We start from the raw sequence: 27,703 nt of genomic DNA on the forward strand, positions 1-27,703 counted from the left end.
TTTTTAAGTCATCTCTATACCCAACATGGGGGGCCCCAAACTCATGACCCTGAGATTAAGCGTCAGATGCTCTACCACTGAGCCAGCCAGGCACCCCTCTATGAATTTTAGAAACAAAAGGCAGAAACACTTGAGTACACTCATAACCCTCTAGACAAGAGGAAAGTACATTTTCCCACTTCACAGATAATTATGATAAAGTTAGATCACACTAATGAATAGATGAGATCTTAAAGCTATCTCTTGAGAGCACTTCATTTCTTATTCTTAAATCTTACCCCAAAAAACTCCCCTACTCCCACCAGCTCCTGATCCTGAAGTGCACCCTGCCATCTTTTTTCCACCCTGCCTCTCCAGGGAAGGACGGCCCAGCCTACAGTAAACTGCACAGAGCACCTTCCAGCTTCCTGCTCCTCTGCCTGATGCTCAAATCTGCTTCTGCCTGGACCCAAAGGATACCGACTCCCACAGTCCGAGAGCCTGTGCCCAGAAAGGAAGGTCCTCATACAGGAGGCCAAGAGAGTACAAGGGAGCTCGGCTGAGTGACCTCAGCTAATGGAGGGAGAAAGAAGCTTGTTGTTTGCTTCATGACCATAGCCATTTCTTTTCCCAGTATATAAATATAACACATATAGGGCGCCTGGGTGGCTCAGTTGGTTAAGCGACTGCCTTCGGCTCAGGTCATGATCCTGGAGTCCCGGGATCGAGTCCGGCATCGGGCTACCTGCTTGGCAGGGAGTCTGCTTCTCCCTCTGACCCTCCTCCCTCTCATGCTCTCTGTCTCTCATTCTCTCTCTCTCTCAAATAAAAAAAAAATATATAACACATATAAATATATAAAACCACCACTATGAGTTCAACGGAAAACGAACACAGAGGATTCTAGAGAGGGGACCACAGATGATGAACACTGGGCCAGATTGTGAAGGTGCCCACCACAGTCCATCTCCTTAGGTGAGGAGACTAAATCTAAGGAAATTAAGATGACTAGTCCAAGGACACAGGCCTCATAGAAATAACCAGAGCTCAAACACAGAACTGGGTCCAGGTGCAAAGCAGTAGACATAAGACCTGCATACTTTAAAACTTCTATTTAGGGGGCGCCTGGGTGGCTCAGTCGGTTAAGCATCTGCCTTTGGCTCAGGTCATGATCTCAGGGTCCTGGGAATGAGCCCCACGTTGGGCTCCCTGCTCAGCGGGGAGCCTACTTCTCCTTCTCCCTCTGCTCCTCCCCCTGCTCGTGTGCTCTCTCCCCCGCAACCCCTCTGTCAAATAAATAAATAAAATCTTTAAAAAAAAAAAAAACACTTCTATTTAGCTTTTTTCTATACCGCACATAAAGGGCAGACAGAAAACTTCACACACAGAGCAAAATGGCAAAACATTTTCATTCCATTTCTCCAAATAAACCCCTTCTTTCTGACCTCAGCACTGGCTCATCTCTTTCATTTCTGCTATACTTACTCTAAGGTATCTACTGAATCCTTTCTTCTGGTCCCCTCTGGATCCATTTCTCTGGATCCGTCTCAAAACGTTCCCACCTCAAAAAAAAAAAAAAAAACATTCCCACCTCGAATGCTTCTGTCCTACCTCCTCACCCTCCCACATCTCGTCACCTCTTCCATTCCTTCTTAGGTCTGGTGAGCTCAGCATGCTGCCCTTCTAGCTCCACGCCCACTGGCCCCTCTACCAGATATCTTGACACTTCCTCAACCCTGGTCCTCCTCCACCTGCACCTTCCCCACTGCACCCAGGAACAGGTCACCCTTACCCACTGGGGGCGCTTACTTTTATGTGCCCTGAGAAAACCAAGCTCAGCACCATACCCTCGACCACATACACACTCCCCTCCCGGCCTAGGCCTGTGTCTCTCTTCCAGCTACAACATTAGTGGTTTAAACTACCAAAACAGTCTACTTATAAAATCACATGCCCTTACTGACCCAGTAATGTCATCACCAGGATACACCAACAGAAAGAGCTACACAGGGACACCCAAAAGCATGCACGAGAACATCCACTGCATCACCATTCATGATCACCAAAAACCCAAAAGCAGCCCAAATCAGCCATGGAATGGATCTGCAGATAATGACTTACTATAAAGCAATGAGGGCAAACTACTGCCACACACAACACAGATGAATCTCACCAACGGACGCTGAATGAAAAAGCCAGACAGAACAAATACATACTGGAGACTTCCATTTAGAGAAGTTCTCAAAGAGGCAAAACTAATCTGGGATGTTAAAGGCAGGGTTGGGTTCCACATGGGGAGAAGTGAAGGGGAAGGAATTGGGAAGAGATATAGGGGGTGCTGGCAGGAATGTTCTATTTCTTGATTAAGGTGGCGGTGACATGGGTTTGTTCATTTTGGGAAAATTCATCAAGCTGTCCATGTATGATCTGTGCACTTCTCTGTATGTGATACTTCAATAAAAACCTTATTCTAAAGACACTCACAAAAGGATGAGCTCTGAGTAATGTACAGAATTGTTGAATCACTACACTGTACACTTGAAACTAATGTAACACTGCATTAATTATAGTGGAATTAAAAAATAAATCAGACACACAGGTGCGCAAGCAGGATAGGATATGATAGAAATGTCTGAAACCCAACTGTGATGATGGTTGCACAAGTCTATAAACTGACTGAACATCTCTGAATTGTACAATTACGATGGGTGAATTTCGTAAGATGTAAATTTTACTTCAGAAAGCTTTTAAAATATACATATGTATATAAATAAAAGACGCTGGGTCACAAAATGTAAACTCAATGAAGGCACAGACTTTGCTTGTGAGGGTTATATGCCTAGCCCCTGATATACAAGACAAGCTCAAAAAGTATCAAAAAATGAGGGCTAAAAGCGGATCTGCCAAAACTTAACTCTTTCTTGAGAGTTTCACTACTTACAATCTCCTTGTAGGGAGTTTTAGTGACAGCTATAGAACTAAAGGCCCTAATTTCAGACTATTTCCATCTTTTGTTTCTCCAACAAAACAGTGGTTAAGAACACAGACTCTATGAGTTCAAATCCTGGCCCCACCACTTACTGACTGTATGACCCTGAGCAAATGACTCTCTGTGCCTCAGTTTCTTTATTCTGGAAAATGGAGACGGTTAGGAATACCCACCTCCAAGGGTTGTTACAAAGGATACATGTGTTAATCTTCACAAAGTAAGTACTATATAAATGTTTGGGAAATAAAGAAGCTCTTTCCCCTGAAAGCAACAGAGTGGACTTTTTTTCAGGGGGAAAGGATGAGTAGTTCTGGTGTTTTACCTGATGAAACGTGTACTTGAACAAAAGCGTCAAAAACTCCACCACGGGGAACTGGGAGTAGGACTCGATTCTTCTCAGGTGGACACTCACAAAGAGCCTCAGGAAGTCAGTAAACTTCTCGATGTAGCTAAGTAAGACAAGAAGACGAAGGGTGACAGTCAGAATCCCAGCCACCTCCTTAGAAGAAAACTCAAATTCAATCCAAATTTCTTTCAGTACAGAACTATACAGATTTAAAATACATTTTCAGTTAAAAATATAAAGGCCTGCAACAATTACCTACAGGTCAGGCAACCCTTCATTCCATTACCACCTGAAACATAGCAGAAAAGCAACTTTAATCCTCAGACACTCTCTATTAAGGCATCTTATAAACTAGTGCTCTCACAGATTCTAACTCCTTCACGTTATGACCCAATTCAAGTGAAAGGAAAAGGTACTAAGAAGTCGATGGGCAGAGCATGTGCATCATTTCAATGTGGCAAGTCCGGAAGGCTGTTTGTCTTTGCTAGGGGGCCAACGTATTTAAATGAATGTGCTAAGAACAAAAACAAAACAAGGCTAGACCAATGGCATGGCATCCAGGTAAAGTCTATGCAGGCTTGCAACCTAATGCTCGTGCTCCCCCCCTGCCCCGCCCTCTGGCTCCCAGGGTAATTAAACGCAAGTCCACCCCGGTCCACTCTGAAAGTGATTGCAAAAATAAGGGAGGAGGGCTGCCCGAGCTGGACAGGCCTCGGGGACAACTGAGTCTGGTGCTTCATTGGCCAGACGAGGCCCAGGGTGATAAAGTGACCCGCCCAAGGTTGCTGAGCCAGCTCACGGCAGAGTGGGACCCCCATCCACTCCCACACCAGTGCTCTTTCCTTTCCCAGTACAGTGACTCCCCAATTCCTGTGTATTCACAGTATCATTTCCCAGAGGAGTGTGGGTCCCAGCTGCAAGGATAAGAGACTGCTGTTACTAAACACACAGCACATCATCACTCTCACATTTCAGCAACTGTCATTGTAAGCCCCTCAATACCAAAAGGTGATTAGAAAATGAGATGGACATACCTCCATAAATCACATTTCAGAGACCAATAAACAAAGATAAAGATTCACTACAGGCCTTAGTCAAAAATTAATTAATGGCTACAGGCAATTCTGAAACTCACCACTCAAAAAAAAAAAATTTTTTTTTAAAGCAAGGATTATGCAAAATAATAAAGGGGGAAGAAAAAGACTACTACTTAGAAGAGCAAAATCGGTCCATAAATCCAATGTCCCGCACCGTTCCTGGGACCCAGCGGCCAACCCGCCTCTCTGACTTCTGCACGGCTAGTAGCTAACACGTACGTGCAAGCTTTTTAGCAGTTTAAAAAAACAAAAATAAAAACCATTCATTTGCTTGATAAAGAGAAGGGCCATCTCTGTGGATCATGGGACCAAGTCCCTGAGACACAGTAAGGCATCTGAGCCAGCTGTTTTTAGAGAAAGTCAAGTACGAGGAGACTTCTCTCTGATGCCTTGGATCATGAGTACTCAAGAGCGGGAGCTCCTCCTTCCTCGCTCTGCTTATCACGTGATCTTCTGCTGTGGTTATTCAGAGCCATCATTAGGAAGATGCACTCAATTCCCCGCCACCCATGAAATAAACAGAAGTCCTGGTAAATGCCGCACTGCCTCGATTTCATTTCAATCTCCAACCCAATTTTTGAAGCATACAGACAAGGGCCGTTCGGTAGCTGAAACTCTAGATTTTATTTCACCTCATTTTCTTTCCCTTGCCCACCTTCTGGCACAGGTGCTAATGAGCAGTAGGTTAGAAACAGGCACTGGGGGAGAAGAGGGGCAGAGGCCCCGGGTCAGAAGCTCCTAAACAACTGAGAATGGACTTAGCTGTTTAGAATGAGTGGTCGGGGGCCCGAGAGCCAGGAAGCAAGCACACAGGACTGTTTAGGTCACCTTTCTGCTGCCGGGCACCTCTCAGCTTTCTCAGGGCAAGAGGAAGCACAGGATTAAAATATAAAACCAAAAGCACAAAAGTTACACGTAACAAAAGCATTACATTGACAAGCCGTGACCACATTTCTCTACCGCCCGAATGTGAGCCATCACGAACACTATACTCCAAGTGCAACTCAGAACAGCCGATACCTGGCGGTTGGTGCGAGCAGCTGGACTTTTTGTTAACATACGAAAATACAGCCTTCCTTAACGAAAGCTAGAAAGGATATAAAATTGTGTGTTTGCATACTGACGCCTTTGCATTCATAGAGGAAGCTATTACAAAATAATGAAAAATAAAACCAACAGATCACCATACAGGATTATGAGCTCTTTTGTGATTATACAAACAAAATTTCACACAAAGCTTGTTTACAAGGAACCAAACCAAAAGAATCTTAAGAATCCACGTTTTTAATTTTAGAAAACCCTTAATAAAATTGCTAAATTTAAAAAGCACTAGGACGGTCTTTAAACACTTGACTTTATATTCTGCTACTTCAAGGAAAAGGAAAATACCTTAACTCTGCTAGCTTCAGAACAAAAAACAAGCCAAGGAAAACGAATTAAGATATTAACATTTGCTGCCTGGCAATCTATAAATATTTTCTAACTCAATACGATTTATCCGCCGGGATGTTTCTGAACAGTCAACACGATGCTGGTAATGTAAGTTTCCACTTTTCCCGCTCGCTGGGACACGGCGGTAGCATCGCATCACCGAAAGCTGTGGGACAGATAAAGGACATCATCCAGAAGACCACACCTCACGGTACCGTGACGGAGTCATCTTTTGGTGTACTTCAGAAAGAAAAGCGAGGTCATTTTCGGCTCCACTCAAGGGGAGGTAACAAAGAAACCCAAGTGTGCGCCACGTGAGTATGTGCCCTCATTCACATCTCTGTCTCTGGATGAAAGTGGGCCGTCTGTGCGAAGCTCAGAGCAACACCATTCCTCTACACTGCACGGTTTCCCTTGGGAAGGGTCCAACAGTAAACCCTGGCGGGCAACATCAAGTGAAGAGGGGGCATTAGCGCTCCTGTACCTCCACGGCCTCCTCCCACGCTCCTGGCTACGCACGAGCAGCAGATTCGGCTCCTGCGCCACCTCAGACCTGCAGGCGAATCGTGAGGACGGGGCAGGGGGGTGCGGGGGAGGGCGGAAGGGAGGACAGGAGGCAGAGCGGGGGGAAGACAACACACCTACACAATTCACAGTCACTTTCCCAGCTCGGCTCATCCCCCTAGCCACCCTAGCCCTTCCAGCTAAGCTCAGACTTACTGGTACACACCTACCTGTCCATTCCTCATCAGGAGCCCCACACTCTGAAACCAAAGAGGATTACAGACACTACGCAGCACAGCGTGACAAACAGTCATGGCCCCTTCTCAGGACACGGCCGACCCCACACCTGTTTTCATTACCTCTCATCGAGTTCTTCCAGCCTGCTCTTCACCGTGTGGGCATTGTTATCCTTGGTGATTTTCTGCAGGAGGTAGAAAGTCTGCTGGAACATACGTAGTAAATACTCCTCGAATTCCATAGGCACACAGTTCTTGGACATGAGTTCATTGATGCAGGACATGGCCAGGACCCCAAGCCGGCCGCGCTCCTGACCCAACACACAGTTCTGGCTGCTGCCGTTAACAGATGCCATCTTTCTGGCCCGGATGTCACAGCCAAAGCGCGCAAAGTGGAAGATGGTGGTTAGGAGGGATGGGGTGATGCTGGCAGACAGAGGAATCCAACTGAAGAGATGGGCCAGGCACTCCAAGGCCAGGGAACAGATATACTCACTCTCCGCATCAAGGATGGGGATTGGCTGATTCAACAGTTTGGCTGAACTAGGACTCTGCAACAGGTTACTCAGTAAGTCACCTGGAAATACAAAGAGCTTTCAACATACACACTACTGAGTCTCGCACAAACCAATTTAACTACAACAGAGAGAAAGCAAAAACCATCTTTCATTAAGCTCCATATTAAAGAGATCTACAGAAATGTAAAAGAAAGCCATTCATACTCCTTGGTGCTCAGTAAATTTTTGTTTGCTTTGGAGAAAGTATTTTTCATGAAAACATATCACTTGTTTATATGCAGAGTTCATCACAGCTCTTTTTAAATGAATCAATGTAGGGCACCTGGGTGGCTCAGTCAGTTAAGCGTCTGCCTTCAGCTCAGGTCATGATCCCAGGGTCCTGGGATCGAGTCCCACGCCCGGCTCCCTGATCAGGGGGGAGCCTGCTTCTCCCTCTGCCCCTCCCCTGCTCGTGTTCATGTTCTCTCTCAAATAAATTAAAAAAAAAAAAATCTTAAATGAATCAATGTAAATGTTCCCAATGTTAATATCAATAGATATAACCCATAAAGCTCTTTGAGGACCTCGGTAATTTTTAGGAATAAAGGGGTCTGGGTGGCAGAGTAGGCAAAATGGGTGAAGAGAGTCAAAAGATACAAACTTCCAGTTATAAGATAAAGAAGTATGGAGGATGTCACATACAGTTGTGACTATAGTTAGTTAACAATACCGTATTGTATATTTGAAAGTTTCTAGGGGAGTAAATTTTAAAAGTTCTCATCCTAAGAAAAAAAAATTTAACTATGTGTGGTAATGGATGTTAACTTTCTCTTGCAATCAGTTTGCAACATTTAACACATATCAAATCATTATGTTGTACACCTGAAACTAACAGTGTTATATGTCAATTATATTTCAATTAAAAAAAAAGAGAGTAAAGGGGTCCAGAGACTAAAATTTTTGAGAACTACTGGGCTACTCGAGGTTAGGTCTGTAGACCTGCACCATCAGCACAATCTGGGAACTTGTCAGAAATACGAATTATCAGGCCCCACCCCACATGTACTGAGGAAGATCCTGGAGGAGTGTGGCCCAAAAACCTGTTTTTACACACTCTCCAAGAAGTGATTCTTATGCTTGCTTAATTTTTTTAGGTGTTTTTTTTTTTTAAGTTTTTATTTTAATCACCCTGTGCTCATCACGAGTGTATTCCTTAATCCCTATCACCTATTTCACCCATCCCCCACCTACTTCCCCTCTGGTAACCGTCAGTTTGTTCTCTACAGTTAACAGTCTGTTTCTTGGTTTGCCTCTTTTTCCTTTCCTCGCTTGTTTTGCTTCTGAAATTCCACATAGGAGTGAAATCATATGGTATTTGTCCTTCTCTGACTGACTTATTTCACTTAGCATTATACTCTCTAGTTCCATCCATGTCATTGCTAATGGCAAGATTTCTTTTTTTTTTTTTTAAAGATTTTATTTATTTGGCAGAGAGAGACACAGCGAGACAGGGAACACAAACAGGGGGAGTGGGAGAGGGAGAAGCAGGCTTCCCGCGGAGCAGGGAGCCCAATGTGGGGCTCGATCCCAGAACCCTGGGATCATGACCTGAGCCAAAGGCAGACGCTTAATGAATGAGCCACCCAGGCGCCCCAGATTTCGTTCTTTGTTATGGCTGAACAATATTCCATCGCATATATATACCACATCTTCATTAATTGATAGACACTTGGGCTGCTTCCATATCTCGGCTATTATAAATAACGCTGCTATAAACATAAGGGTGCATTATCCCTTTGAATTCATGTTTTTGTATTCTTTGGGTAAATACTCAGTAGTGCAACTGCTGGATGGTGGGGTAGTTCTATTTTGAACTTTCTGAGGAACCTCTAACATGCTTGCTTAACTTTTGAGAAGCATTAGACTAAAGAAAATCATGTAAACTGAAATGGGCTTGCAAAAAAGCTATAAAATGATTTTAGAGAGGACAAAGGACAAATATTCAAAACTATAACAAGAAAAAAACTTACCTGAAATAAAGAGGTGTGTATACAAAAGAAAGGGGCTTATTCTGCCCCAAGAAGAAATGATAAAAGCTAATCAATACTAAGGATTTTAGGAATAAGGAAGAAATGTAGGCCAAAAAAGCACATACACAAAGGAGAAAACACCACATTCAGACTTCCTCACAGCACGCAAGAAGCCAGACAACAGTAGTACCATGTCCACAAGTGCTGAGGCAGGGAGTAACTTAACCCAAAGCTCTCCTTTGAGTACAAAGGAAGAGGACATCTTCTCAAACACAGAAGCTCAAATAAGATATTGCCCACAAACTCTTCTTCTCTTTTTTTTTTTAAGATTTTATTTATTCATTTGACAGAGAGAGCGAGCGACTGTGCGCACGAGTGGCGGGGGCAAGAGGGAGAAGCAGGCTCCCCGCAGAGCAGGGAGCCCGATGCGGGGCTCGATCCAGGACCCCGGGATCATGACCTGAGCCAAAGGCAGACGCTTAACGACTGAGCCACCCAGGCACCACCCCCAGCCTCCCAAACTCTTCTTAGGGAGGAGACTGAATAGTGAAACCATGCAAATAAAGCAATAAATAAAAATGAAGAATTAAGGACGGGGGCTGCTGTGGCAAGGGGACCAGAGCAAGCATTGAATTAAATATAGAATCAAGACTAAACAGATGTAGGAATCACAGAGGGTGTGCTAGCCAATCCTCTTTCACAAGCAAGAAGTCTCAAAATATATGGGCTAGAATTAAAACATGTAGTAAGGAATTGGTTTTCATCTTTTTTTTTTCTTAAGCCTAGAGGTATCTTTTACAAACTAACATTCCTTGTGGAAAAAGTAATCCCTTTTGTTTTAAAACCTCCCGTTAAATTCAGGTAAAATTATAATTTGTTTTTATTAAAAATAAAACTGAGGGCTGGTCAGTCAGAAGAGTAAGGGACTCTTGATCTCAGGGTCCGTGAGTTCAAGCCCCATGCTGGGTATAAAGATTACTTAAAATAAAATCTCTAGGGACACCTGGGTGGCTCAGTCGGTTAAGCTTCTGCCTTTGGCTCAAGTCATGATTCCAGGGTCCTGGGATCAAGTCCATGTTGGGTTCCTTGCTCGGCAGGGAGCCTGCTTCTCCTTCTACCTGCTGCACCATCAGCACAATCTGGGAACTTGTCAGAAATACGAATTATCAGGCCCCACCCCACATGTACTGAGGAAGATCCTGGAGGAGTGTGGCCCAAAAACCTGTTTTTACACACTCTCCAAGAAGTGATTCTTATGCTTGCTTAATTTTTCTAGGTGGTTTTTTTTTTTAAGTTTTTATTTTAATCACCCTGTGTTCATCACGAGTGTATTCCTTAATCCCTATCACCTATTTCACCCATCCCCTGTTCATGCTCGCTCTCTCCCTCTCCCTCTCTCCTTCTCTGACAAATAAATACATTTTTAAAAAATAAAATCTCTAAAAAACTAAAAATAAAAAAATAAAAATGTATATGATGCCACTTTGTCTTTTTATTTAGCTTACTGTCTCTGTAACTACATATAAAGAGGCACCTGGAATGGTGTTATTTCTGGATGGTGGAATACTGGCTACATTTCTACACTGTATTTTGTGCTTTACACAGCAGCAGTTCTCAAACATTTTGGCCCCAGAACCCCTTTATACTCTTAAAAATTATTGAGGATGTCAAAGAACTTTTGTGTATGCAGGTTATTTCTGTTGATATTCGTCACATAGAAATTAAATAAAAAATAGAAATTAAAAAGTTTTCAAATATTTCAAATATTCACTTAATAAACGCATTACATGTTAGCATAAAATATTTTTAAATGAAGAAAATGTAGTTTGCCGCCAACAAATAAGTGAGAAGAATAGCACTGTATGTTTCTGGAAATCTCTGTAATGTCTGTCTGGCTTAAAAGAAGACAGATTCTTTAATCTGCTTCAATCTGCTGCAATATGCTGTTTTCGCTGAAGTATATGAAAAAAACGGCTTCACAGAGATATGCAACTGACAAAGACTAAAACGTTTCTGCCGCCTTCCTAGGTGACTATACCTGTTCTTTAATACGATATAAAAATTTTACTAGTGGGCGCCTGGGTGGCTCAGTTGGTTAAGCGACTGCCTTCGGCTCAGGTCATGATCCTGGAGTCCCGGGATCGAGTCCCGCATCAGGCTCCCTGCTCGGCGGGGAGTCTGCTTCTCCCTCTCCCACTCCCCGTTTGTGTTCCCTCTCTCGCTGTGTCTTTCTCTGTCAAATAAATAAATAAAATCTTTAAAAAAAAAAAAAAAAAAAAAAAAAAAAAAAAATTTTACTAGTAATAATTTCTTAAAGGTTAATTGCAATGTGGGATCTGAATGAGTTTTATTCAGTATATTCATCAGAGAAGAAGTAAAAATGACAAACAACGTCTTAGTATTTTTATGAACATATATTTGACCTTTGGGACCCCTGAAAGGGCTTGTGGGACCCAGGGCCCCCAGATCTATTGAGAACTCCTGCCTTACACTAATGCGGGATGAACACGAACAGATTAGTTAACCTTTCTCAGCCTCATCTCCTCGGCCATTAAAATGAGGATTTTGTGATTTATTAATAAGGGGTTTAGTTTCTATTGTTAAAAGTAGATCAAAAAGTTGTCCCCTGGTATCTTATCTTGCAAGGTGTTCACCGGCTTCTGTCTGAAAGAGCTGCATTTTTTCCAAAAGATTTTACTTATTTGAGAGAGAAGAGATAGAGCACTGGAGGGTAGAGGGAGAGAATCTCCAAGGAGACTCCCCACTGAGCGCGGAAGAGCCCACATGGGTTCGATCCCATGACCCATGAGATCGTGACCTGAGCCAAGTCAGATGCTTAACCAACTGAGCCACCCAGGCACCCCGAGAAAGAGCTGCATTTAATACTAGATGAGACTCATCATGATCTCAGCTACCCACGCTGATAATCAGAGGACCTGGTTTCAAAGAGTAACGCAAGGATGTTCAAGTACAATCTGCAAATACTTATCCAGTTTGTTACTGGATTAATAAGGTGATTTTTGAATTGCTGTGGTGGCTGTCCACTTGAGTCATATGTACAACTTTCTCTCATTCAATGACAGTGACAGTTTCTGGCATTGCTTTTCTCATCATTCATGAACCGGTGGCCATTTACCGAAGATGCTGGAGTCAGAGAAATCACCGCTACCCAACTAGAAGAATTATCGGGGCAAATAATTAACCGGAATCAAATGGAGGCTTTAGCAAAGGAGGAACCAAAAGATACCATCTCAGTATGATCTTCTATTAAACCTGGACATCTTTGGGCCCCTGGACCTATTTAAAGTCTCTTGAACATTTTTAATAGAAATAAACTGTGGCTTTAAAAACGAAAACAAAACAAAGAAGTTGTCCCTACTCTTTAGCTCAGAAGAATTTTTCCAGAATAGGACTGCTAAGGGGGGCGGGGGGGGCAAAACAACAATAATTATGTGACCAACAGCTCCCATTTGATGTGCTATTATACGCATAGTGCAGCACTAAGCACTTTACATACGTATTCTCATTTCATGCTCACAGCTCTAAGGTAGGTATTATTATCTGCATTTACAAACTGTTAGAATAACTAAGATACAGAGATATTAAGCATTTCCCCCATGTTCCTCAGCTAATAAGGAGAGCGGAAATGGAAACTGAGGTCTGGCCCCTAGGTCTGGCCCCTAAGCCTATGCTTCTTCCCAGAAAGCAGGTCAACTAGAAAGATCATGCAGCCAGGAAAAGTGATCTGGAAGAGAGCTAATATTCAAATGCAGAAAAATATGCATGATCCGAAGTCCTGAGTAAAACAGCATGTATGCCATGACCGCAACTTCAGAAAGCTACGGGCACAAGGGCAAATGCTGAACGGGGTGATGCAAGGTAAAAATTATTGAAGTAGATAAGATGACCAATTATTTTTCTCCCCTCAAAAAAAGAATCTCTGAAGTTGTTCTCGATGAAAATGGTTTTATTCAACTTTAAATGTTCCAAAGTCTTTTAGTAGGTTACAAAGAATTTTTCCAGACTTGTATTTTAATCGAAGTGGGAAGGAATTCCCACAGAACAGAGGGACTCTGCTTCATGCTGCAGCATTTCCAATGCAAACTCAAGAGAGCTTCAACAAGCTACCTATGCAAGAGAGTATACCTTGATTATAATTAAGCCTGCGGACAACTTCAGCTTCTCTGAATCAGGCAGTACGCAACCCCTGCCAAGAGGTCGTGGACAACTCTGCTGCATTTACTCAGTTGGAGGCAACCCAGACGGGTTAAGGATTCATGCAAAGATCGCTTTGGCTTTTTTACTTTTTTAATTATTAAAATTTAATGTTTTCTATTCAGTTCTACATTTACTAACTCAGAGTTTCTCACTCAGCACTACTGACATTTGGCACTGGATAATTAATTCTTTATTGTTCTGTGCATCGTGGGATATTTAGCAGGACCCGTGGCTTCCACTCATCAGATGACAGTAGTACCCTCTCCTCTCGTTATGTTAGCTAAAATATTTCTCCATGTTGCCTAAAAGCCACTGCAGGACAAAAATAGCCCCAAATAAGAACCAGGGATCTCACTGTAGCCTCAATCCAACAAAATGGGGAAACACTCCATTCAAGGAGCCTGAGGGATAAAATGAGCTCACGGGAGTTGAGTGGCCCTCCCCAGTCCCATCTTCCTACAAGTAGCTTAAAAGGGAATACTTACAAGGGGATACGTGGAAAGATTTGCAAGTGCACAAAGACCTGCAATTTGCAAAGTCTGGGAGAAAACAGAAGGGATAAACTGGCCTCCACCAATCTGAGCTCCCCGGAAACCTGTCTGCCAGTATATATACAGATCCATACTCAAGAGAATGCACCATGCAGACAGGAAAGATAGGCTCTCAAGTTTTATCGCAGAACGATGAAAGCAAACTCAGAATCTCAGTTATTTACACCATTTCATTTTGTTCACAGCTTCCTCCCTGCCCCCCTACTTGTCCAAGCAAAGAGAGGTGAGGACAAGAGGAGGCTAAGGAAGGAAGAGGGCTGAGGCTGCCCCAGTGCAGCAGGACGCCCCAGCCCCAGCGTGCAGAGGTCCTCAGAGGACCCCTCCTCTCCTTTCCCAGCACAGGGGCCAGCGGTCAGGGAACACACAGAGTAGATGGCAGAGCCAGGGCCCTAAGCCAGGGGAAGGAGGAGGCCAGCAGACATGGGGACAGTGGCGGAGAAAGGAGACTTAGGACGAAGACCACGCACCTAGGCTCAGATGGGTTTCCATCCCTGCTCTGACACTTACTGGCGATGGGACTCCCCCCGCAACCCCAGCCTCCGTTTCCTTGTTTGTAAACAAGAGATAAAACCATCATCTATGTCACAGGATTCTGGTCTAGTGAGGCCAGTTTAAAAGATAAGGCAACACTTTGAGGAACTATTCTGAGAAGCAGACCACAAGCGCCCTTCAAAGCTTTTTCTATATCCAGACTGTTAGAGTAGCCATTGCAGGGACTAGTTCCTGGGCTTTGTTCTTTGAAAGTGATCAGACCAAAATCGATGTTACCAGAAAGCGTATGAGGAAAAAAATGCCAAAAGCCAAGGGGCTGCCAGAGAGCTGTGTGGGGATTCGGGTAGGGCAGAGAGTGCCGACGGGGGCCGGGGGTGGGGGGGCGGTGGTGACAGGACGAAGTATCTGGGTTTCCTTTACTCACTAAGGTTTCTCAGAATGATTTTCCTCCACAATAGTGAGCTTATGGTCACTAAAGCTAAACAATCTTCTTAGAAGTTTTACTGCTTCACTTGGTGTCTTCAGTGCACAGAGGCAGTTGAGCAAAACCATCGAAACAAATGTTAATTAAATCATCAGCACTGTCCAAATAATGGAACAAGTTCTGACAGCTTCACTTGCAACCGTCATAAACAGAAAAAAGGCATATCACATGAACGTGTACGCCTATTGTTTTTTAAAGAGAAGTACGCCAGCTTAAAAGCCTACTTCACTTCCCAGGGCCCCAGCAGTCTCCATTTATTTTGCCTTTTCTCAAATACTAAAATTCAAGACTTCAAAAATGTTTTAATAGTGCCTAATAGGCAATTTTCAAGAAGTACGCACCACATTTTTAGGTTCTGTTTATATGGAAATGTCAAGTTAGTTCATACTGTTTCACCTTACCTCATCAACAAAACCTAGGCAACGCAGAAGAGAGGCAAGCATATATTTTTGATTTGTATTATCTGATATTCCCCAACCTGGCCTCCAGGAAAATAGGTCTATCAAAGCAGAAATGGAGTTTGCTCAGAACATGCAGCTGAACAAAAGCCAACTAAAACACACAGCTTTTGGCATTGGAAAATGATTTCTGAAAAACAAGTTTTATTAGAGCAAACTGCTAACTCCAAACTGAATGCTAAGCCAGTATTCACCTACCTAAAACCAAATCCAATCCAACAGAACTAATCTTTGCAAACTATTATTTAAATGAAATGACACATTTTAAGATCAGCCAAACTGCAGGAGATTCCAAAGCGTACACTCATAAAAATCAAAGCTCTGCCTCATTTGCAATTTTTTTCTTTAATCATCAAATATTGCAAAATATAAATCTGCTAAGTCATCTCAAATATCCACATTGAAAATGAAAGCTACCAAGTACAAATAAAGTTCAAATCCCTGTCGGCTTTTAATACACTCTCAAACTCTGTAACAGTGTTTAATCTAACAAGTGTGACAAATAACTCTAACAGTTTTTAATCCCAGTATGATAAATGGAATTTGGAATAAATTAGTATACTATGAGCTGTCCTCAAAACTTCACGCTATATTTTCAGCTCCACAGTAGCTCTGAAAGAATTTTAACTTCCACTTACTAACAACAACAGGCTACATGAAACAGCTCAGGCTTGGAGGGGTCTGATTTCAACAGCCTGTTTCCTGGGGTAAAGGAGAAAGATGGGGAAATCTTTCATTAGCCATACCAACCTTTACGGTAGAGGAAAAAATGTGTGCAGTTCACAGGACGTACTCTACTTGAAAAGCATTTGTAATCATTCAGTGTAAAATACAAGCATTCAGAAACTAAAAGTTTCTGCTCAGACACAATTTCCTCTTTCTATCTACCATTGAAAGTAGCCATTTTTAGGCAAACTGCACTTTGACTTTTGAAAAAGGTATTAATATAATTGTGGATAATTAGCCGCCAGTAAACGAGTTACCGACACTGCAAATATGCCCACGCTTGATCAAATTATTCTGAACTGACCTCATCCTCCCTAAGCCCCAAGTAAGGAAGAAAACCCTCCACATCCTCTTCCTCCCCCTCCCCCCTCCTCCTTCAGGAAGCCAACCAGCTCTTGCGACCTTGACCCCTGCGTAACTGCACAGCAGACCTATCAAGCTCACGGGCACATGCTAACCCCAGCATGAGCAAGACACCATGAAATCTGAGAAAAAGCAAAAAACAAACCCGAAGGGACAACCAAGAGCTGTAAACTGAAGGGGATGGAGGTGGATGACAGAAGATCAAAGGAAAGATGTCACCTTTCTGACGGGTAAGGAAGAAACAACATAAGTTGTTCAAAATATATTAGAAAGTACAAGTACTTACGAAGAACTAAGCAGAGCTAGCTCCTTAGAAAACATGGGCAGAAAGGCCAAAAATAGATCAAGGAAGAATCAGCATCTGTATCTGGCATAGGTAAGCAATTGCTACCCCATCGAGACCCCAAACTGCATTTAAAAAGAGTAAGAGCATATGTGGTGGGCAGACCATACCACTTTCTCCTGAGGTCGGGGATGGTGGTGGGGTGGCAGCAGTGACACTGTGTTTGTCCCAGACAGTCTCCAAGATACCTATCAAGAAAGGAGAAACTGAGTTTAAGAGAGAAATGAAGTCTAACCTTTAAAAATCAGATTGAGAAAAATGGTCTCATATCTCTGATCAAACATCAGTATTTAAACATCCCTCTCTCCACCGTATGTCCAAGTGGACATTCCTGGACAACACCACTCGGATGTTCCAAACTCCCTTTATTGTCCCCCACAAACCTGCTGCTAGTCCTTACCTCCTCACCCAGCCAACAGCACCATCCCACACAACCTCCGCCTCAGGCCTCTGTTGGCCCATCTGGCCTTGCCCCACCGCGCCACACAAGGCTGCACCCACTGAACTGTGTGCTACTCTGTCCACACCAACCTCTGACCTGCTCTCCTCCTTCCCCCCAAACTTGACCTGCCCCCCCCGCCCAGACTGATGGCCGCTATCTGTCCCTCAGAGTTACACCCAGCTGTCATCTTTCCCAGAAAGTTTTGTCTGCTCCGTTCTGCCTGCGCTTAAAACACACCTCTACTCTAACTCTTAACACACTGGTTTTAGCTGTCTTTCTCCCCTACCAGAGTACCCCATACTAGAGGCAGAGACTGCGTTTTACTCCTCTCTCTATCTCTTTACAGAACCCACCACATAAGATGATGGATTGTAAAAGCTTTTGAAAATACTGTTTTCAAAATATTTAATATTATAATATAGATAAACCTTGAAGTATCACACTATGAAAAAGAAGCCAGACACAAAAGGCCACTTATTATATGATTTCTTTTTTATGAAAAGGCCAAATAGGAAAATCCAGAGAAAGCCAGATTAGTGGTTTCCTAGGGCTCGGGGGGGCGGGGGGGGGGGGGCACGGTAAGGAAAATGTTCTGGAATTAGATGGTATGATCGCTGTGCAACTCTGTGAATATATTAAAAACCACCAAGTTGTAACAATGTAAAATGGTGGATTTTATGCTATGTGAACTAATCCCAATTTTAAAAATTTTAATGTCTGCACAGTAGGATAGAGAGGTATCAGACATGGTCCTTAACTGCAGAAATGTAACCTCTAGTTGGGGGCATCAATAAATGTGCTCTGAATGAAATGCTCTAAGGTGTGGGTTTCTCCTAGGGATGCAGGGAAGGACAGGGGGCAAATGACAAGTTTACTTCTGATCAAGCATTCTTCACCGATTTTAAGTGCCCACTGCATGTCAAGCACTTCTGTAACCCCTACAAAAAAGTTCCTAGACATCCAAGAGGAAAGCCAGGCAGAGGAGCTGGAGATTTTTTTTAAAAGGCTTTTTTCACTACAACATCCCTTGCAGCAGCAAGCCTGGGCCCCCCACCCCCCACCACTCCCCCAACCCGTGCCTCAAGGGTCCTGGGACCAGGGCTGCACCTGTGCCTCCTCACGAGCAGCCTGGCCCTACTAGGCCAACGCGCTCCACCCTCGCCCCACCTTCCGGTCTCATTCTGCGGTTTGCTTTTGCTTTCTGTTTATTCTTACTCCCTACACGCCGTCACAAGGCTCTGACAAAACAAACAAGATGACGAAGAAAATGCTACTTACAACTACAACCTAGCGCACAGGGCGCTGATTCTACATCTGGTCTTCCTTCTCTGCACAAAATTTGCAACTTTCCCATCTTCCTGTTCTCCAACTTCTCCTGATCTTAAATTCAAATCCTTTTCAATAAGGTGCTTGCCACGCACCTTCCTGAGAATGCAGTGCTTGGCATTTCAATCACATCCCTGCAGCCTCATTAATCACAGTTCCCGGGCCGACCAGTACATAAAGACAGTAAAGGAAAGAGGTCACAAATACATTCGGAGGTCCTACCACATGCCGGACACCGCGCCCGCTGCAGACAGCACATGCCACATTCTGTTTTTCAGCTCCGTCACAGTCACAACTAGAACGACTGCTCAAGACTGCAGAGCACCAGCGCCATACTGCTCACCTGTCAGCAGCCCGAGCACGGCCTGCACCTGGTCCAGCAGCAGCTTCCGCAGCTCCTCCTTCCGAGCCACGCTGAGGTCCTCGCGGGGACAAGCCAGCTCTTCCGAAGTCGTCTTCAACATGATCAGCCCGAGGGGGGTTGTCACGGGGGACTGGATCAACTGCAGGGAAAAGGAAGTTCTGAGCAGGCTGTCCAGCTGACGAAAGTACAAGGAGGACGGAGGAACATTAAACCTCGAAGTCCTTGCACGGCTGAATCTCGCAGGCACAGGCCGCATCGCTCAGGGCTCTACAGTCCAGTTAGGTCCCTTTTGGAGCCAAAGTGTATTCTCATCTTAGTCTAAGGACTAAGATTCTAACCATGAACACAATGCTCTTTTACACCTAACATGACAATTTTTTTTACATGTCCACAATCCCAACAGAGCCTTGGTCACTTTGCCCAGATTCAAGTGTTAGCGACAGAGATATGTGTGAACCAATTTGTGGTATCTTTCCAACATTCGGGTGTTAAATCAATTTTATATTTCTAAGCTTTGCATGCTTCATGAAAGTTCAAGACTAAACATGTGGCAGAGCAGAAACATGCATACACGTCATCCACCCGTGACTTCGTCATCGACTACGGTTATGATTTTGCAAATACCTACGTAGCAAATTTTAGTTACTCTTTCTATCACCAGCAATATCCACTATGCTGTAAGTTGCCTTAAACAAGAGACAGAAGGTACACCTTCAAGAGCATAACCCTACTTAGCTCTTTCTAATCAATTTCACAAAATTCAAAGCATTACCTACTATTCATTTTTTAGTTTCCAGAAACTGGTAAAAGCAAGTTGCCACTAAAATTCTGTTGACTTATAGGCTACAATCTATTAAAAGACACACAATTGAAGAAACACTTGACCATCTTCTTTAATCATAATAATAAGTTGTCTGTTTATTCAATCTACGAAACAAGGGAGGAGGAGGGCACCGGGAACGGCAGCTAGGCAGAACGCCTCTTCACCTCAAGCAGCGCAGGGCACTTGCCTTTCCCTTGAAAACAGCTCTCCCCACTGCAGACCAAGGGAAAGCTCATCCCAAAGAGCAGGAAATGCCTTCAACAGTGTGAACTCAGGATAAACTCAACTGCCCTCAGAAGCAGCATGATATAAAAACAGTGGCCATGAGCAGCGTGTTGAAAATGCTATTACATCAATTCTCTTAAAGGCTACAACTTCAAATACATCCTCTACAAGCTTTCTCTTCATTCTGTGCAAGTCTGGGCTACTTCTAACAACTTGAGAAAATGCAAGAGGGGAGGAACAAGAAATCCCCGCAGTACCTTTTCTTTACAGAATAAAGAACTGACCCTTCATAAGCATCTCTGTCCATCCAGAGGCCTGTGGGTTACCAATCCATACTTTAGGGTGATGGGCGTTAAGGAGGAGGGCACTTGTTGGGATGAGCACTGAGTGTTGTATGTAAGTGATAAACACTGAATTCTACCCCTGAAACCAATACTGCACGGTATGCTCACTAACTAGAATTTAAATAAAAAATTGAAAAAAATAAAAATAATAAAGAGTTCATTACTTTCCTCCCCCACTACCCCCTTACACTTCTGTTTTTCTCCTCTACCTCTTTTGTCTCTATTTCCCCCCAAAGCCCTCATTCTTACTCTCTCAGCTGGGAATGCCTTGTATTACCAAATATTCCATTTGGCAATACATTTTTCTGTAGATTCGAAATGCTCTGTGCTCCCAGAAGTAAAAAATTCCTACACTATGGAAAATGCAGCCGAAAGCCCTCCTTTCTCTCATTTGGAAGAAGGGGAGACAACCAGGCAAAAGCCAACTGAAAATTAAAGTTATTCTTTACCTGAAAGAACAGCTGGATCAAATATTTTTTTCCTCACTAGCTTTGTGTCCAGAAGGCTTGTTAGCAAAATAGTGTTTCCCTTTACCATCTTCACATTTATAATTTATGCTCGTAACATAGGTAATTCTTGGCAATTTATTTTAACAGAGAATAAGCACTTTTAGGTTGAAGTTCAGGTTCTTAGTGTGAGCTTCTGAAAAAGTTCAATGATTTTTATTACACCACCGTACCAGAAAAGAAATGTCAATTCTTTCTATGCTGCTTGCCCCTTAATTATCTGGTACCAGGCACAATGTGACCACAGGTCCAGCTCAGCAGATTTCAGGAATCTGAAGAATAGACTTTAAAAGGTGTGATGTTTGGGCTTGTGTTTGGGGGAAAGAAGGAGCAGAGGTCAGTTTCGACTTCAACTACTTCCTTCTCTGGTGGCTACAAAGGGTCTAACCAACACATAGAATTGCAAGTATCCTTCTGGGGCCCCAAATCAACTCCCCTCGGCCTGCTATGTGGTCACCACAATGATGGCATAAATTGCATAGATACCCAGCCAACCATCACAGAGTTAAAAACAAAAGCAAACTACTATGCACCCCAGACAGCAAGCAGGCAATGATGGGAACTGAGCCAGAAAAAAACCCTTTTAGATGCTTTATTCAAAGGATCATAGTATGGGGGCACCTGGGTGGCTCATTGGTTAAGCAACTGACTCTTGCTCTCAGCTCAGGTCTTGATCTCAGGGCCGTGAGTTCAAGCCCCACACTGAGCTCCACAGTGGGCATGGAGCCTACTTTAAAAAAAAAAAAAAAAAAGGATGGGGCGCCTGGGTGGCTCAGTCGTTAAGCGTCTGCCTTTGGCTCAGGTCATGATCCCGGGGTCCTGGGATGGAACCCCGCATCGGGCTCCCTGCTTGGTGGGAAGCCTGCTTCTCCCTCTCCCACTCCCCCTGCTTGTGTTCCCTCTCTCGCTGTGTCTCTCTCTGTCAAATAAATAAATAAAATCTTTAAAAAAAAAAAAAGGATGTAGGATGGTGAGACTGACTCCAGAACTAGTTTGCTCTTGTTTGCCACTACCTAAAGAAAAGTTTACTTTGTCATCATTATCAAAAATGTCATCAACTGGAGGCGCAGTTAGTTAAGCATCTGCCTTTGGCTCAGGTCATGATCTCAGGGACCTGGGATCGAGCTTCACATTAGGCTCCTTGTTCAGTGGGGAGTCTGCTTGCCCCTCTGCCCCTTCCCCCTACTCCTGCTCTCTCTCTTTCAAATAAATAAAATCTTAAAAAAAAAAAAACCAAAACCATCAGCAACGGAGCACCATCATTCTAGACATGGCTTTCATGCCACTGACTGGTTCTCATGGATAAATGAGAAGCAGAGAATACGACTAAAAGGATTTTAGAGATCACTTTGTCCAATCCTCTTGTTTCACAAAGAAGGAAATGGAGGCTCCCAAACGGGCAGGAGTTGCTAAAATCAAAGATGATCTGTGACAAAAATGGACACAGACCCCAAACCCACATGCTCTCTCCATGCTCTTTTCACTACGGGGTGTTTCAAAGTCACAAAGGTTGCATGAGGTAAGCAGAGTCACTTCTGAAGGGTGGGAAGAGGGAAGTGGTGAACAGAGAAAGAAAACTAGCCTTTTTAAACTTCATGAGCACTTCACCTAAAAATGCTCTTCCAAATTGTCATTTGTTACCAGTAATTACATTATACTTCAAGGGTAGACAGGAAATGTCTGCTCTCCATCACAGGAAGTGATCCCAGCTGGGTGGAAACATGGCTCCTCCTCACCCGCTGCGGCTAGCACTGTGCATCTCCGGCTCACATTCCACTGCTTCTTCTCACAGTCATGCCCCACACTAGCCCACCTAAGAACGCATTCTCCCTTTATGGGGGCGATGGAGAGTTACCACAACTGTCCTCATCTTGGAGTGAAGGCAAATGTATCAGAGAGAGCCAGGAAAACCTCTCACCTCATGTCCTACCACTCTAGGTTCGCTAGCCTCCTTGCCATTCCTCAGGGAATGGCACTCCCTCACTCAGGGTCTTTGCACCTGCTAGTCCCTCTGCCTCAAATGCTGTTGCCCTAGATACCCACATGGCTCACTCCATCACTTCCACCTAGGTTTCTGCTCAAATGGCTGCTCCTCAAAAATGCCTTCTATTATCATCCCATCTACATAACACCCCCTGGCATTCTCTCTTTCTCCTTACCCTGGATTTAAATTTCTTTGTCATACTTATCACGACCTGTAAGCTTATTTGCTTATTGTTAATGGATGTCTGCCCCTTTGAGATTATAAGCTCCACAAAGGCAGGGACACTGTTTTGTTTCATCACTTTATCTCCACCAGATGTTTGGTTAGCACATGGCTGGTATTCAACAAATACCTTACTGAATAAATGAATGAATCTCCTTTGCAGCATCAATCCAATAAATCTCTAGATAAATGGATCACTATAGAGAACAAAAAACAAAAATTGAATGAAGAATTTTTGTGCCACTTTGAGGAAATTTGAGAGAAGCAATAAGGATGCTGTATTTTTTCTTAGCGGCCTCATCATTCAAATGCTTTGTAGAGAGAGCAGACAAAATGTTAGAAAATGGTATTGTTCTAGAAAATCCTGAACTTATAGTCACTGAGACACTGATTTTCAGAGAATTTTATTCCTATAAACTGTACATAATCCCCATTTCCTGCATACCCACAACTATCTCAATAATATGAAAATGTTTACAACTTCATCACAGGATTCAAATGAACAACAGCATCTCCTGCCTGGCTTTTAGGTCCCACCTTTACTCTGATGAGTTCGAAATCCTGACCAGTGGCCAGATCTCTTTCCTGAGCCCCAGATCCACAGCTCTCAACGTCTCACTAGATATACACAGAACACACAAATCCTGAATGCGCTTTCTGCCAAACTGAATTCCCCATCTTCTACCCAAATCCATTTCCTCTTCCTTCACCCCTGGCCTAGAAAATCGGCTACCTGAAACAGAAACCTCCCTTCCCTCACCCCTACCACCCCATCACTGACCAAAGCCTCTTGACTGGGTGTCCTAAGTGCCCCACCTCCACCCACCAGAAAGGCCTCAGGGCCAGGTCCTCCCTGTCTCGCTCACACTCAGGGCTCCAGCCCCTCTGCAATCTAGACCCCTACTGTTACAGAACTGTCTTTCCAACACAAAAATGTGGTCATGTGTTCTCCCCTCTACACACTTTTCATTAGCTCCCAAGGAAGGACTATGAATTACAAATCGAAGCCCCCTGCAAGAGCAAGGCCCTTCCTGGCCTGGCCCTGGCCCTGGCCCATCAACCTGGCCACTTACTCCAGCACCCAACACTGAAAATACCTCAGTTCCTGGAGGCTAAATGCTATGCCACCACAGTAATTACCGCAGTGCTGGATAATTATTGTTTGCATAGCAAGCCCCCCCATCAAATTATAACTATTGAAGGCCTCACCCTTGTACCCCTACACCTGACGCAGTACCTAACAGGTTTTCAAATCTTTGCTAACAAAATTTCACAAGAGGTTAACAATGAGACTGGGTTTTCCCCCCTCTTTTGCCACTGCACAAAGGCACAACATGTCTCAAGAATACAAAGTTAAGCGAATGAGATCATTTATCCTATAATGAGCTTGCTACTACGGTTCCAAAATGCTAATCTTAAAACTCCTCTTCAAGACAAGGAAATAATCACTTCTACAATTTATGAGATGAGGTTTTCTTAGGTGAATCCTTACCTGTACAATGTTCGTAAAAAAGTCATGGTAGAACATGGGCCAATCTTGACGGCCAATATCAACAATAACTTTGCAGAGCTTGTTCCGGATAAAGTAAGGTAAGGTTTTGTGGTGAGCCAAAAGGAGTTTGGGCAAGCAGCTACGGATTTCCATCTTATCTTGAGATGGGACCCCAAGCCACATTTTATTGATCAGATTCTGAAACACAAATATACATCTTTTAAGTTAACCATTCTATACACAAAAATAACTGGTTTTCATCCAATGGTTAGCTATATCATCTCAAACAAAAAACCCTGCTTTTAAACAAAGGCTTAGAGCAATTTGGCAATAAGAGTACCAGGAATATTTAAACCCTATAATACAACATTCTCACTCCTGGAAAGATCTGCTAAATAATTTCACAGAAACAAAAAGCTCCATGTGTAAAACTTTCTATTACACCACTGCCTCTGATGGCCACCAAAAAATGGCAAAAACAACTTTAATGTTCAAAAATAGGAGAATGGCTTGGTGAACAATGGTATTAAACACTTAGTGGCATGAGCAACAGGATTAGAATTAGCTTAAAAAAAAAAAAGATGCACACAGAAATACAAAAATTGGAAGACAGTTGAAATAAATGAAAATGTTTGTGGTTGGGATAATGGTATTATGGGTACCATCTCTCCTCCCAAACTGTTTTTCTTTCATTATCTTTCTCTTTTAAATGATAACATGGAAGGAAGAGTTCCATGTTACCACCAACAGCCCACCTACTGACCCAGCCCCATCTCACCCTTCTGGCGTCAAAGATGGAAAGGTGCCCCAGCACAGCAGACATCCCGACAGAGGCAGCATCTGGGAGGTACCCCTGCACTGAGCTACCACTCTTTCCCAGCTGTCTGCACACTGAAGCTCAAGTCCAGTGCCAACGACCCGGCACTATGACCACAAAATACTTTTCCAAACAGTAGAGAGTCATCTGGCAACTCACCTCAAACACCGTTAAGCTATACATCATGACATAGTCATTCCCAGTGCTGGAGAGGAAGTATAGGCAGAGTCTCCAGGCTCCTATTTGCTGCGCAAAGTTATCAAGAAGCTCCTCTGGAAAAGTTAAATAGCAACAAAACAAGGCTATGAAAAGACATGAAATCAACACAAGACTGGGCTGTCACATTAGTTTTTTAAACACACATCTCTCCATATCATGTGATTGATGCCAAAACCACTAGAAAAATCCGGCCGTGTCTTCGAGATAGAAAGGAGAGACCACGCAACATGACCATGGGCATGGATGGTGTGTTCAGCCATCTACAATCCAATAGCCTACGGGCACTTGTTTAGGCAGAGAAACTTTCATTGTTGAAGTTCTTACTTAACCTGGGGCACCTGGGTGGCTCAGGCAGTTAAGCACCCGGCTCTTGATTTCAGCTTAGGTCATGATCTCAGGGTTGTGAGATCAAGCCCCATGTCAGGCTCCGTGCTGGGCGTGGAGCCTACTTAAGATTCTGTCTCTCCCTCTCCCTCTGCCCCTACACCCCTCAAAAAAAAAAAGTTCTTACTTAACCTAAGTATGGACAGTTATAAAATATCATTTCAAAAAAAAAAGATAATTTCACCTTATAAACTATGGCTAATTGTTAACCTGTTTCCTCTGGGGTACTGGCTATATATATTTCCATAGGACTCACACTGTTCACACAAACACACACAAAATGATGGCTAGAGAAGCAGGACAAGAAAATATTAATTAATTATATAATTAATGCAGGGCAGGAAAAAATGCAAGAGAATTAAAGATGGATAATTCTCTTTATTTGGTTTTCATTTGGTTTTATTTTAAAATACCACACTAAAAACAGTCCGTAAATAAGAGTAGCAATCATGGAAGTTGCCAGGAGCAGCCCAGCCCATATCAAATCAGTTGGAAATGATTTTCCTCCTCCTTAAGACTGCTGGTAGCATCAGCCAGAACCCCAAGACAGCAAGCACTAAGAATCTGTCACCACATTTCTGGACACGCTATCCCTTAGTCACCTTGCTGCTCTGGTCATGAAATACAACACAAAAGGGGTAAAAATTTTAAAAATAAAAATAAACATAAATTTAAAAGGGTGGGGCGCCTGGGTGGCTCAGATGGTTAAGCGTCTGCCTTCGGCTCAGGTCATGATCCAAGGGTCCTGGGATGGAGCCCTACATCAGGCTCCTGACTCAGCGGGGAGTCTGCTTCTTCCTCTCCCTCTGCCTTTCCCACTGTGCTCTCTCTATCTCTGTGTCTCAAATGAATAAATAAAATCTTTAAAATTAAAAAAAAAGGGTAAAAAAAATAATTAATTTAAAAATAAAAAACTTTAAAAGACTAAAAAGATATATAAACGTCAACACCCCAACAGATTCTAGGACGCGCCTGGAAAAGCAGGAAGTACAGCAGCCCGTTCTAATCCTAAAATCACTGCTCTGCTAGTACTCCACAGCCTCACTGAAAATCCCACACAAGGAAACTGATGACCTAGTCTTTCAACTAAGGGAAAGTCTGTAAGAATCCCAGAGCGGGAGTCGAAACAGACAGAATGAGCTCTGGCCGGAAATGAGGAACTCTGGGCTAGAGACTCTGCCGCTCATTCACGGAGTCTCATTCCAGGTGATCACTGCTCCTCTTTGAGGCTTCGGCTTCCTCCACTGTGAAAATGACCAGATTGTTCCTCGAGGTTCCCTGCGAACAGCTCTATCTCTAGAGCACTAATAACACGCCTTTGGTGGAGGGTGGGTGGAGCCCCTGTAATAAAAGGCCTCCTTCCTTTCTCCCACCTCACTAGGAAAGCCTTCAGTTTCTCCTAAGATACCAAAAAAGAAGCAAGTGGTTCCAGCCCACACACTCAGACAAAGCTCCAAAGACTAGGTACAAAGAGAACTGAACTAAGGCACACCCACCATACGGAACCAAGCCCCCAGGGATCCCCCTTAGCTTGCATTTAAATTAGACATTTGTAGTATCTGGTTATTTAACACTGTTTTTTTTTTTTAAGATTTTATTTATTCATTTAATAGAGAGACAGCGAGAGAGGGAACACAAGCAGGGGGAGCGGGAGAGGGAGAGGCAGGATTCCCGCGGAGCAGGGAGCCCAATGCAGGGCTCGATCCCAGGACCCTGGGATCGTGACTGGAGCCGAAGGCAGTCGCCTAACCAACTGAGCCACCCAGGCGCCCCTATTTAATGCTATTTTATATCAGATTAGAATACGATTT

The 27,703-nt window shown here is 43.6% G+C and overlaps 1 protein-coding gene across 5 annotated transcripts in view; it reads right to left on the reverse strand.

Annotated features, from left to right (window-relative positions):
- Positions 1–27,703, reverse strand: part of XPO6 (exportin 6) — a 102,972-nt gene that overhangs the window by 44,003 nt on the left and 31,266 nt on the right. For 4 of the 5 annotated variants that reach the window (XM_064592900.1, XM_064592897.1, XM_045875216.3 and 1 more), the window contains exons 3-8: positions 25,449–25,561; positions 24,473–24,670; positions 18,856–19,015; positions 16,855–16,932; positions 6,706–7,159; positions 3,291–3,417 (exon numbers count right to left, since the gene is read on the reverse strand). In XM_064592900.1, coding sequence (XP_064448970.1) covers positions 3,291–3,417; positions 6,706–7,159; positions 16,855–16,932; positions 18,856–19,015; positions 24,473–24,670; positions 25,449–25,561 — 1,130 coding nt within the window. The remainder of the gene's footprint in view (positions 1–3,290; positions 3,418–6,705; positions 7,160–16,854; positions 16,933–18,855; positions 19,016–24,472; positions 24,671–25,448; positions 25,562–27,703) is intronic. The other variant, XM_064592899.1, reaches the window with a different exon arrangement.

The sequence above is a fragment of the Mirounga angustirostris genome, unplaced genomic scaffold (genome assembly GCF_029215605.1).
Source record: "Mirounga angustirostris isolate CCGP_5_RB_7025 unplaced genomic scaffold, mMirAng1.0.hap1 SCAF_5, whole genome shotgun sequence".
Lineage (NCBI taxonomy): Eukaryota > Metazoa > Chordata > Mammalia > Carnivora > Phocidae > Mirounga > Mirounga angustirostris.